This window comes from Chelmon rostratus, chromosome 5 (assembly GCF_017976325.1).
Source record: "Chelmon rostratus isolate fCheRos1 chromosome 5, fCheRos1.pri, whole genome shotgun sequence".
Classification (NCBI taxonomy): Eukaryota; Metazoa; Chordata; class Actinopteri; order Chaetodontiformes; family Chaetodontidae; genus Chelmon; species Chelmon rostratus.
The window spans coordinates 25,043,743-25,055,755 of record NC_055662.1 but is presented as its reverse complement, the minus strand read 5'-3'; the positions used below and the strand labels follow the sequence as shown (position 1 = coordinate 25,055,755).

The following is a 12,013-nucleotide window of genomic DNA, read 5'->3' as shown; positions in this document are numbered from 1 at the left end:
CAGTGGGAAAAGGGTCTATCAGAGTTAACATGCAGGTGAACATACTTATGAAACAGGCAGGTGCCGACAGGGTTGGTCCACGCTCCGTCTCTCTTCTCTGCCTCGGTGGCAAAACCAAAGGACACAATCGGGCCACTGTCCTCCTCAGAGTCTCCATAGGAGACAATTTCTATCTCCCAATAAAAGGATGGGGCCTGCAGGAAGAAAGAGAAGTAAATGCAAGGCTGCAAGCAGGCTGCAGCATCAGCGCACTATTTTTATCTCACTAATACATGTTCAAACAAACTGAGATGATAAAACATTCCACTGTGATGTGCCCACCTGGATTGGTACAGGACAGGTGGCGTAGATGAAGGTGCCTCTCGGCAGCCCTCCTCCAGCGCTCGGATCGGCCAGGAAGGTGACAGAGGTCAGACGGGATGAGAACATGCAGGCCCGGACTGGAGGAAACACTCTGGATGGACACCAAGTGATCTCCTTGGGCTGATGAGACAAGCACATCAAAGGGATGAGGAGAAAAGTGGGACCAACCAATCTGACTGCATAACTTATCAAAATGTCTTTGAAGTTTTTTTTGGTGCATTTTGATTTGACGCTTGCAGCAATATATGAAATTCTTACCATAATTATCTTGCCTTCAGCTGTCCATCAACTAAAACATGTTCAGATTTTAACGGTTTTCCATCAACACTTCTTTGATAAGAGAGAAGCTCAGTTGCTTTCTCTGTCTCTGCAAACAAGGTTGTTTTTCCACGTTCTGACGTGATAAATTCATATTTTCAGCTGCATCCAGTCCACATGTATGTTAGAAAAGAGGGGATCGCCTGTGTTTGTTGTTGGTTACTGCAAAAATTAAAGTAATAAAAGCAAAAATTATACTATTAATTTGGTAACTCCTACCTGGCGTCTGTCTGTCTGCAATGGTGGAGGAGGAGGCCGAGCGCAGTCCCGGTACAGCATTCTCACTCTTTCACACTGAGCTTCAACCATGCCGAGACGCTCCCCTGCAAGGGATGACAGAAATTGTGACATGTTCACAACAGTGATTGGTAAATCATACCACTATATTGTAAGTAATACGCTCCGGGTGCTCAAATGCTCTGACATGGCAGTATGTACAGTATGCTCACCAGGGCTGCATTCCTGAGCAACCAGGTTGAGAACCTCAACAGCAGCAGGACACTGCTGGATGAACTCCTCACAAAAGGAACTATCCTCTAGCAGCTGTGCCATCACCAGGCAAGCCCTGAAAACCATTAACAACCTTGTGATTTTTGTCCTCTCTCCGATTTTGATGTGAAACTTCCACTGCATAGTAAATAAAGTTGATTAAACACACTACTCAAGCTTTGACCATCAATAAAACCAAGTTCAAACTGATGAAAACTTTAAAATGTTAACAGAAAAGCAGACCATTTCAGAAGCAGAAGTGTGCATTTACATGAATGTTTGCTAACCTGGTTCTGATTTCAGCCAGCAAGCGTACTGCAGCCATTACCGGGCTGGAGCCATCTCCTGTAGCTGGTAGAGAAGTGTGAATGGAGAGACTGCCCTCCTGTGGCAGAAGCATGGACTGCACTGCTTGTACCACCTTTTCTGTGATTGAGAGTTTGTAGAGGGGGAGAGCCTATTGGGGGTGGGGAAAAGGTGAAAGGGAGAGACAAGTGAGATTGAAGCTGATATTGCTAAAAATGAGGACTATGTTGTGTTTGAACCTGAAACTTTTACCTCGGATCTGGGTGTGCAGAGGCGTGATATTGGTACTGTGAGGATGTCTGAGGCTTTGCAAGCTCTCCTGTACTCGCAAGAAGGGAACTTGACCGTAGCGATGCCCTCCTGCTCATTGATGGACATAACAATGCCCACACTGCCCAGCACTCCTTTACCTACCACCTGCAGAGCAAAGATCATTTAAGGTTTAAAACTTCAGAGGGCAAAGGTGATGCTTTTTTATAGGATGCCGATTACGGCCAGAGTGGAAAGTATAGCATTTTCAGCAATTTCTCTCCCTTTACCAACCTGGACCTCAGAGCCGATTTTAATGGTTTCTTTGAAGCCCCCGAGGGCGCAGAGTGCAGCAACAGCTTGTCTGCCAATGGCCTGCAGCTTAGCCAGTTTTCTGCCACTGCTGCTCCCATTCTCCAGAATACTCTCAGCATACTTCCCCAGCTGAGGGATAAACATCAGAGCCCGGGAGAGAACCTACCACAAACCCCAGAGGACAAAGAATTAGCCAGACACAGGATCACATAGAATCACCTCCATGTCAGTCTAGATTCTCATTATTAATTATTTTTAATTAAACAACCCTACAGTAAGTAACAATCGGTTATGTGCATAAACATTGCGATAAAGTCAGACACATAATAGTCTTTACTTTTTCAGCAGTGCTGGTCCAGATCTGAGCAGTGTTGGACTCGGGGGCAGTGAGCAGGCTGTGCAGCAGGGCAATAACCTCAGCAGCCATGCTGTTGGCAACATGGCCACTGATGAACGGCCTGACAGGGTCTGACCTGTTCAAGGCAAATTTAGAAGTCAGAACAATTCTGTCACAAATAGTTTCACCAGATAAACACACACACAAGGAAAAAATCATATCACAGGAAAGTGGGAGTGAACAAATCTAATAATCACACCACTGCAGGTATTCTTATTTGGTTACCTGGCCAGCTCAGCATTCCTGTCCCTACAAACAGCCGTCTGAGCAGTTTTCTTCTTGTCACCAGTGGTGATGCCTCCAGCAGTCTCTTGGGCAAGAGTCTCTACAGGTGGACCAACACTCACTATCAGACCAGACTGGGCCCACTTGTTGGCCTTCCTCAGGGCAGCAGATGCCTCTTCTGTGATCACCTCACAGCTGCCGCTCTATGGAAGATTTAAAATGGGACAGCAGAGGTAAGGAAGGCACTTGGAATACAGTTTTTAAAACTTTGGGCAAATTGGGGTTTCTTTCAGTTGAACTCTTACTTTACCTTTGTCATGTCTCTGTCCATCTTTACCACCTTTTCCATGTTTGCTCCAGTGCCAAGCCGAAAAGGACGTCCCTCTGAGCTGCTGCATTTTGGAATAGAGAGAGAACAGACATGTCATAGAAACCCAGACGATGCTGATGTGACATAAAAAGAAAGATATTAGGGGCAACCTCACCTGAGAAGTGGTTGTAGAACTTCATGAGATGACTGGTCCTCTCTCTTGTGGATAAAGATTGATAACTTGCCATCAACCGCCTCTCCCTCCTCCCCAACATCATCAGACTTCAGAGCGCCTTTGGAACTGGCACGGGACAGACAAGTGTCTGGCTCAGAGGAGCTGGGGGACAGCAGGGTCTGACAGCCTGGCAAAGTGTAAATATTGAGAATTAGCATTAGAAAGTAACTTCATGACTATCCAGTTGCTTATCCAGCTAAAAGAGACTAACCTGGTACTACATAGTCTGCCAGCTTGGCTAGCAGCAAGGCAGCAATACGTGAAGCAGGGTCATTAGCATCTTGTTGTTCAGCATCTAGTGTGTTAATGGAGTAGCTCCACGAGGGCAGGGCCACGTTACCACAGTCCTCCACACTCATGAGAGGCAGCGCAGCTCGGCATAGCTGCAGGATGATGAGTACCAGCTTTGGAGAAGGTCGCTGGTCAAGCAGCAGAGACAAGAGCTTAGAAACACAGGCTGGCTGGCTCAGGATAGCTTTGCCAATGTGGCTCCTGGAATACAAAATAGAAGAACATACACAAACACTGGATAAATGCACACGCATATACACAAATACATCATGATATACATACAAAACATAAGAGACATACAGGCATGACAAAACATTTTACCTGGAAAGGTCGTTGAGCAGACTGAGCACATCCTGTAAGGCATCATTGCCAGCTGCCTGATTCCCACAGCACTCTGTGGCTCTGGCCAGGTGATTGGTCAACAGGCTGGACACCTGCCGTGCTAGACCAGAGTGCACTGCATCTGTGGAACCACCTTGAAAGGAGAACAAAAAACATTAAAATATACTGCTAACTTTCTTTTGTGCCACCATTTAGTCTGACCATGTGAACAAAGCATTAAACATTCTTCATGTGCACTTCAGGGCAACTTCTTCTTCTTCTTCCCTGCCCCAGCACACGAGCAGCTTTTCGCGACACAAATATATTGAGTTTGATAGCTGTTCACAGAATAAGCAACCACTACTAAGCTTGACATACCTTCCACCTTCTCCCACTCGATGCAGCGGTTAGCCAGCACCTGGAAAGCAGCCCAGGCCATGGTGGCCACCTTCTGCTTTTTGGTCTGCTTCTCGTTTGAGCTGCATTCCCTCTGACCACTTAAACTGCACAGGCTGTCCATGAGCTGGACCAGACCACTCCGAACTAGGCACTGCTCCTCGCTCCTATCACAACACAGATCAGGAATGAGAGCAAGGAATTTGACAGTTTATTAGTTTAGAGTAAAATCAAAAGAGAGATATGATTCAAGATGAATTCTCTTGCCTGGTGTAGGGGATTGTGCAAAGCAAGCCAATACTGTTGGCACAAGCAATGGGGTAGCGAGCACATAGTGACACTACAGACGTCATGGTCTCCCCAAAGGCCTCCTGCACCTGCTCTACCATTCCACCACAGGTCAGCTCCTCAATCCTGCACAGGAGGCACACAAACACAGATTTATAGAGGTGTATGTGTGTAGAGTAGGGTGGGATTGTTGTGCTTATAGCCCCCCTTCTCTCACCTTGGGCCACCTTGCAGTACCATAGTGACAGGCCCCACCAGGTGGGTGACGCCGCCAACTCTGACAGCAGCAGTGAGCAACTCCCTCATATGAACAAGTGCCTGCTTCCGCGTGCTGCCACGTCTCCAGCGTGTCTGCGCGGCAGACAGGAAACTGCTGCTCGACACCTACACAAATTAGCAGTACAGACCTCCATGTCAGACCAGAATTCATCGAGTGAGTCTCATGCAGCTATGGCAACACACAAGTCAATTAAAAAGGGAGACTTACAGCCTGATCCGGTGTGGTTCCAATAAAGGCGAAGAGCTGTCCCAGCAGCACACTGTAAGTTGGTTTGTCACGGTTGTCCTCTATGGCCAGAGACTGCAGCAGCGTAAACGAGCTGCTGCGGTGACTCGTAGGGTGGTGTCGCCTCCTAAAGGTAAGACAACAAGTAAAGGAATAACTTCATTCCCCTGTCACTTATATGACTCTTGAACGTACGAAGACAGAAAAATACCTTTGGGGCGCGTGTGTAAACTCCAAGTCCTGGTTGGCAATCATCTCCAAGTCAGAGGGTGCAGACATGCTGCGTAGAAAGACTGGCTGCTTCACCATGGGCATCACTGTCTTTGCATCTGACACTGACTTAGAGGCTAGCACAGAAAATCAACAAGAAATAGATGAGAATCAAACTCACTGACATTATGTCTAAAACACCTATCAATCATGCAGCAATTACTGAAAAACACTGACAAATTCAAATATCAATTCACAGAAATAAAGCTGTGACAAAATGTATTCTTTAAAGTCAGACTCCTGTGTAAGTGATGTAACTTTACAAGTACATTTATTAAGGACAGCAGCTCATGGACATTTAAATACTGCCCAACAAGATTTCACTCAGTAACCAATCAATGACTTGAGAAGACAAAAAAAACATATGTACCTGGACCTGGTGTGCCAGCAGGTGTGGTGGTTAGGCTTCTGCAATGTGGAGCAATGGTAACATGGAGCAGCAGCTCAGTGCGGTTCATCAGACTCTTCACCAGTGCCTTAGTTTTGGCCAGTGAGGTGCTACTTCTCAGGTGCATGGTGTTAACCTCCTGAAAGAACTTCTCCCTGTTGGTCCAGACACAAAATGTTACTGCATGAACAGACGCATGACAGCTGAGGTAACATCATCTGTTCTAAGAGCTGGGATGATTTCTAATGACTTGCCTCAGTGTAAGGACAACGTTTTCCAAATCACTAAAATCAAGTGGGACCTCCTTCAGGGAGCAAAGGAGCTCCAGCTCCTTTATTTTGTTCTAGTACAAAAAAAAAAACAAAAAAAAAATATGAATATCGGAGCAAATAGTGGTGGTAATGGTACTTTATCTGGAACAAAAGTTGTAAATTGTGTGTGTGGAGCAGGGCACCTCAAAGAAGTGGTAGTCGTGAAAGAAAGGAGTGTTGTTCTCCAGCTTTCCCTGATGGGCCTCCTCTACCTCATTCTGCCACTTCTGTTCCAATTCTGCGACGCTCTGAAAGCAACACAGGAGATAATTAGACAGAGTGAGACTCACACTTCTGCTTCTGTTCAGGTGAACAGCCAGATTTCGCTTTTTTTAAATTCAACTCAGATCTTCTGGTCAGCTTCAACCTTATTTTAATATTATTCTTATATCTCAAGGCTGTATTTTAATATACAATATCTCTCCAATTTGTGGTCGCATCAGCAGCATCCTGGTGATTGGAGATATAATAAGGTAGTGTAAATATGCCCACTATAGCAACCTCCTGGCTGCAAGTAAATATGGTTTTACAACACCATGCAGAAGTAATTCCTCATAATCGTACTCCCTGCAGCCAACAGGAAGAACTTTATTAAACTATCTAATGTACAACTTTCTTGAATAGCCTAATTAAAAACTGACAAAATGAGAAACATGGACGGTTTGCACAGTGTGCCTTTAACTAACAACAAACAAACATCATTTAAAAACTTTCCTGTGTAACAGAAGCTCACCTGCAGCTGGCGCTCCATAGCATTGATCTTCTTGAAGGTCTCAGCCATGATCTTACAGACCAGGTCATACTCCTCTGCATGATCCTCTCGGTACTGGTAGTTCACAAGTGACTGAAGCGCATCCACCAGGCTAAGATGTTTTATGACACAAGATACTATGACCTCCTCCATTACATCTGGCCTGATCACCTCCCTTACAGACAAAGAAATGGGTGAGTAAAAAAAGTGGTGCTAAATAAAACAAGTAGTTTTACTTTACAGAGGGTATGCAGTGAAACCATTATCTACAGTATCTATCACCATTTTAAAGCAACATTGATCTCCTTATCCAATAAACATACAAAAACTAAGCAACTGTGGCTAATAGGAATGGGAGAGATATAATACAGAGAGGAAAACAAAAAGCTTGAAAACAGGCATCAGAAATTGATCAAAGCACTGTTTGAAGCCAGAAGACACACAAAAGCCTAGATGTTCTATTTTAAAGCAGACTGTGTCAGCCTTTCATTACATAATTCCTTTACAAAGCCGTCGGCTGGGTTCTTTACAATTAAACCGTCTTAAAAGTGTTGCTTTAAGTTGCTTCACCTCTTTAGTCTGCGGTAGTCTGTAAAATCTTCTGCTTGGATTTCTGAACGCCTGAATGACAATACTTCATCATTCTAGCAACGTTTTTATTCTTTCGGGGTTTTTTTCTGTGTATAGTGATGACACGTGCACACCCTCTGTGCTGCGACAGCACGACCCTCTTACTTGATGCTCGGACGGAATTGTGGTCGAGCCCTTCCGGACACCTCTCGTAGCCTTCCCATGATGCCCGGAGGGAGGCGGATTCGAGGCAAGTCGAAGTAGGTGCCAGGCATGAGGCCTGGGGGTGGGATGAGCACATCGGAGGGGTAGGTGAACTCCCGGTCCTCCTCAATAGTGAGTGGCAGAGGTGAAGGGCTGGGCGTGAGGGCAGGAGAGATCGCACCATTTGCTTCCACCTGCCACTGACACCTAAGGAAAAAACAAAGCCTGTCAACAGTCTGTCATCTGACCTGCCAGCAGTTTTGCTGTATTCAACTACATAGCTCTGAAAATGTGCACCAGTTGTTACATTTATCACATGGGCAATCAATTTCAGCGGGAGACATTTTGTGGCATTTTTATTTAGCTGTGTCACCTTTGCAGCAGCTTTGAGCAGAGCAAATCGTGGCAGGCTTCCTCCTCTCTGGTCACCTCTGGACCGTTATATAGGATGCGGAGCATCGAGCAGGCCAGCACTGACAGACCCAGTGCAAGGTCTGCCAAGAAGGGGAGGCCTCCAGAAACGTCCTCTGATGATTCCTGAAAACAGAAACAAATAGCATTTTCGGAATCAGCGGTCGTACCTCGTGCTCCACACTGCCAGCACGATTAAACATGATTTGGCACATGCCAGTGTTCCCGTGTTCTACCTGAGCTCTGACAGTGCAGGAGAACCCCCACATGGCTTTATCGGGGGTGTTGTGTTCACGTCCACTCCTCATCTCAAAGGAGAACGTCACAGTGTCTCCTTCAACCTAAAACAGGACACAGACTAAATCTAGCTCTTCCAGACTGTACATGCACTGTGTTCACTGTGTATGTTTGTGCACAGTAATTTCTTTTACCTTAACAAGGTCTTTGGGCCACCCTGTCCCCAAGACACTGCGACTGCCATATCCCAGAGTGTTCCCTCCATACTCTGTGACTTTACGACTGTTGGTGTTGGGACCAGCATAGATAACCAACTGAAACATCAGAGAATATATTTAGTGTAAGATACCTCCAACCACAGTTTTTCTATGCTTGAAAAATGGCATTCATTATATGTAAGAGCTAAGAGAGTCAGTACCTTGTCATAGTCGTACTGTGAGGAGCAGCGAGAGTCAAAGCGAAGGTACAGGCAGCGGGCTCCTGGGATGTGTACCGTCTCCTTGAACTTGTAATTGTCCCTCACAGGGTGCACCGTCTCTACTGTCTTCCCAGCAGCCCACGGGGCAGGGATCTTCAGTCCAGTCAGGAAACCGGGCTCCTCGCGTTCATCAAGAATTCTAATATCAAGGATACAAACAAATTGCTGGCTTTAGAAAACTGAGCTTATGACAGTGCTTAAGTTACGATATGTCCTTCTGTAACAGTGATGAAATAAGACTTTCCTCATAAAAATGTTAAATTCGGTAGCAAAGCAATCCAATACTAATGCCTGATGGATTAATTGTGAATTATTTACATTTAACATTCTTAAGTTGGACCTTCAGAAAACTTACTTGTCATCTGCAGCACATGCCTTTGACCCCTGCCCTAGAGAGCCGCCCACAAGTGCAGGCTCTTCAGTGAAAAGTGGAGACTGAGTCTTTAGCAACAGGGCAGTCTGGGAAGAAGGGAGAGAAAATAAATAATGATGACTGTTTTTTTTTTTGTCCACTCAAGGAACAAACTTTTAATTTAATGTAAGAATTGACTTTTGGACTGGCAAGACTCTAACCTGGCTGGTGTAGAGGACCAGCTGCACCAACTGAGGCATGAGGGCGTCAGCGAGAGTGAGGGTCTGCAGGTTGGGGTGCATCAAAGTGGTGAGCAACACTGGCAGAAGGTGACCAAGCATGGTGGCCTTGGTTACCTGTTCCAAGCCTTTCAACCTGAACAACAAGAGAGAAGAATAAAATGCAATGGTGATGGAGCCTAGGCAGAAAAACAAGATACGAAATGGTGGAAATTGAAGAGGTAAAACAAAGAGCAACTGTGATTTAAAAAACCTGCATCCATAAATGATTTCTCATGCACTTTTTATTCTTTTTAAAAGGAGGCTGCAGCATTACTCAGGTTTAGCTATATCTTGTTTCACGGTGAAATAGTGCATTAGAGCCAAGCAATCATGTCTGGTTTTATTTTTCTCAGCTACATTACAGTGTTATAGTAATAGAGACTGGCTAGTCTGCTCATGCAATATAATAAAATAAGTGGCTAGTAGATTTGAAAGGCATCCAGCAGCCACAGTGGCCGGCTGACCAAAGGCTTATTTTCCCAACCCGAAAGAATACTTTTTAAAAAGACGCAGTTAAAAGTTTACCTGGTTTCTCTGTCAGGGATATCGCTGTTAATGAGAGCTGTGGTCACCTGCTGCAGGGTCTCCAGCACTTCATCACAGCCCACTAGGATTTTGGTTGCTAGGGACAGGATACTGCTTTGCAACTCCTGAGGACCAAACACAACATAGGCCCACACTTACGTAACCTCTGCTTCCAAGATTTTCACTGATCATACAGTATATTTTACGAAAAATGGAAAGTCTACACACATACTGTAATTTCCTTACTTTTATGTCTACAGATTATAAACTCTATATATTAGCACAATCTGAACTGTTTTACAGATGAGACTATTATTAGTAACTACAAATAGTGATATTTAGAAACAACACATCCTTAGTTAATATAACTCTGTTAACTGACATCATTAAAACTACAATGAGAACAAATTACTATGCAGTGCTATATAAAAACATTAATCTCTCACTGCCAGACACAAAAACAGACTCCACATGCACAAAGGTAGGGGTATTTAAAGGGGATGTTTACCTGTACCTTCATTGTTTCCCCTTGTAGGGAGCTGTCACTGTCGTCATTATCATCCGGACGGATAAGAATGGTGTTACTAAGGAGGTGGTTCTGAACAGCCATGAGGTAGCGCAGACTAGGTGAGACCACCTATGGAGAGGGAAAACCGTATCAAGTTTATAAAAGCGCAATCTCACAAAACATGTGCTCCCATTTGCCACAGATGGCATTTTGTTCAGCTGAACTGATATCCGTACTGGCACAGTGGAGAGCAGCTTCTGGAAATCGTCTCGGGCGACAGTCTGACATTTGGTAATGAGGAGGCAGGATTCCCGGACTACAGTCTTGAGGATGCAGTGCAGCAGCTCATCGCTTAATCTGTAAAAGAGGAAGATTTCTATCACTTTAAAGTACATACCAATGCCAAAACTACAGGAAGCCACCTTCAGTGTTTAAGCTAAGACGTGGCATTGTTCTGTGCTGTTATTAAAGGCTATGGGTGATGATATTGCACCCTATATTTAAAGAAAAGGGCTTACCTGTAATGGTCATCTTCTTCACTCCCAAATCTATTCTTTTGAAGTTGGTCTGCCAAGTTGGTAAGGATGACATCACGCAGTTGTGACAAGCCACTGTTCCTTTCACCTGAGTGTCACACATGATTAACATAATATTATATGATTCTTTGGTGATAATATTATCACCAATAAACAGTTATCGTGCCAGTTATATTAAAATGAGTGTTTTTCATAATCACCTTCAGTTAGAACCAGTTTCAGTAGTTTATTAAGTTCAGCCTCCCCCTGATATAAAGTATTCAGGCCTGAGCTACAGAGGAAGAGAGGAGGTAAATAAAGATTAAAGCATTATTACAAACACTGATTATACATAATACCACTTTAACTGTTATTTCTGTTGTATATATGACTTACCTGATGGCCAGGCACACCTCTCTCTGAATCTCAGATCCTATCTGATCCACTGGAGCCATGAGTAGCTGCCACAGAAGTAGACCTGAACGACGCACACTCTCCCTATTCTGCTCCGACTGAGGATTGAAAAACCTAAACACCACCTGGAAAGGACAGACAAAAAAGAAAAATTTAAATAAATAAATAAATAAATAAAAACACAAAACAGCTGAGTCATTTTGTGCAAAAGCTACACCTCAACCTGACCTGGAACACCACCAAGATGCAGCGGATGATGCAGGTATCTCCATTGACCATGGCCTTCTCCATTATGTCACAGATGCTGCTAAAGTGACGGGCCTCGATGGGATGTTGTTTACCCAGCAGGGCCCCCAGGGGCAGGCTGTTGCTGCTGGCTGCCAGCAGGTTGAGCTGGTGGATACACATAGCACCTACGTGATGAAGTAGCTGGTTGATCACCTCACCAGTGGCCACCGTTTCCTCTGTGGAATGAAAAGTTTTGCAGATGATCAAATTTCTGACCTCATACAAATAGCATCTGGTGGCTTCACTGCATTTTTTTTAAATCTACCTTTGGGTTCTTTGATGACATGGCTGACACCGAGCCTATGGCACACATGATGAAAGGCTTGGTTCCCAGGATTGCACCACTGATCTATGTAATCACTGGAGCAGGTCCAGATCAAGTTGTTCAGTGCATCATAACATGCTCCTATGAAACCAAAGATTACAGAAGTAAATGTCACTTAACATCGGCAATGCATTGTGTAGGTATCCTCTGTGAGTTCCGCACATCACTGCAGAGTGT

The 12,013-nt window shown here is 44.7% G+C and overlaps 1 protein-coding gene across 2 annotated transcripts in view; it reads right to left on the bottom strand.

The window, feature by feature from the left end:
• The window catches only part of LOC121606402 (probable E3 ubiquitin-protein ligase HECTD4), a 37,590-nt gene that overhangs the window by 14,726 nt on the left and 10,851 nt on the right, over nt 1–12,013 (bottom strand). The window contains exons 11-47 of one of the 2 annotated variants that reach the window (XM_041936701.1): nt 11,777–11,917; nt 11,452–11,687; nt 11,206–11,348; nt 11,031–11,101; nt 10,813–10,918; nt 10,531–10,651; nt 10,295–10,423; nt 9,787–9,911; nt 9,202–9,355; nt 8,984–9,087; nt 8,569–8,767; nt 8,345–8,464; nt 8,150–8,254; nt 7,876–8,039; nt 7,464–7,709; nt 6,711–6,903; nt 6,121–6,225; nt 5,921–6,009; nt 5,649–5,821; nt 5,220–5,355; nt 4,991–5,135; nt 4,721–4,887; nt 4,483–4,629; nt 4,198–4,382; nt 3,820–3,973; nt 3,419–3,699; nt 3,148–3,334; nt 2,973–3,054; nt 2,663–2,865; nt 2,378–2,513; nt 2,020–2,202; nt 1,729–1,893; nt 1,458–1,627; nt 1,131–1,246; nt 901–1,004; nt 322–483; nt 46–194 (exon numbers count right to left, since the gene is read on the bottom strand). In XM_041936701.1, the coding sequence (XP_041792635.1) occupies nt 46–194; nt 322–483; nt 901–1,004; nt 1,131–1,246; nt 1,458–1,627; nt 1,729–1,893; nt 2,020–2,202; nt 2,378–2,513; nt 2,663–2,865; nt 2,973–3,054; nt 3,148–3,334; nt 3,419–3,699; nt 3,820–3,973; nt 4,198–4,382; nt 4,483–4,629; nt 4,721–4,887; nt 4,991–5,135; nt 5,220–5,355; nt 5,649–5,821; nt 5,921–6,009; nt 6,121–6,225; nt 6,711–6,903; nt 7,464–7,709; nt 7,876–8,039; nt 8,150–8,254; nt 8,345–8,464; nt 8,569–8,767; nt 8,984–9,087; nt 9,202–9,355; nt 9,787–9,911; nt 10,295–10,423; nt 10,531–10,651; nt 10,813–10,918; nt 11,031–11,101; nt 11,206–11,348; nt 11,452–11,687; nt 11,777–11,917 (5,596 nt within the window). The remainder of the gene's footprint in view (nt 1–45; nt 195–321; nt 484–900; nt 1,005–1,130; nt 1,247–1,457; nt 1,628–1,728; nt 1,894–2,019; nt 2,203–2,377; nt 2,514–2,662; nt 2,866–2,972; nt 3,055–3,147; nt 3,335–3,418; nt 3,700–3,819; nt 3,974–4,197; nt 4,383–4,482; nt 4,630–4,720; nt 4,888–4,990; nt 5,136–5,219; nt 5,356–5,648; nt 5,822–5,920; nt 6,010–6,120; nt 6,226–6,710; nt 6,904–7,463; nt 7,710–7,875; nt 8,040–8,149; nt 8,255–8,344; nt 8,465–8,568; nt 8,768–8,983; nt 9,088–9,201; nt 9,356–9,786; nt 9,912–10,294; nt 10,424–10,530; nt 10,652–10,812; nt 10,919–11,030; nt 11,102–11,205; nt 11,349–11,451; nt 11,688–11,776; nt 11,918–12,013) is intronic. The other variant, XM_041936702.1, reaches the window with a different exon arrangement.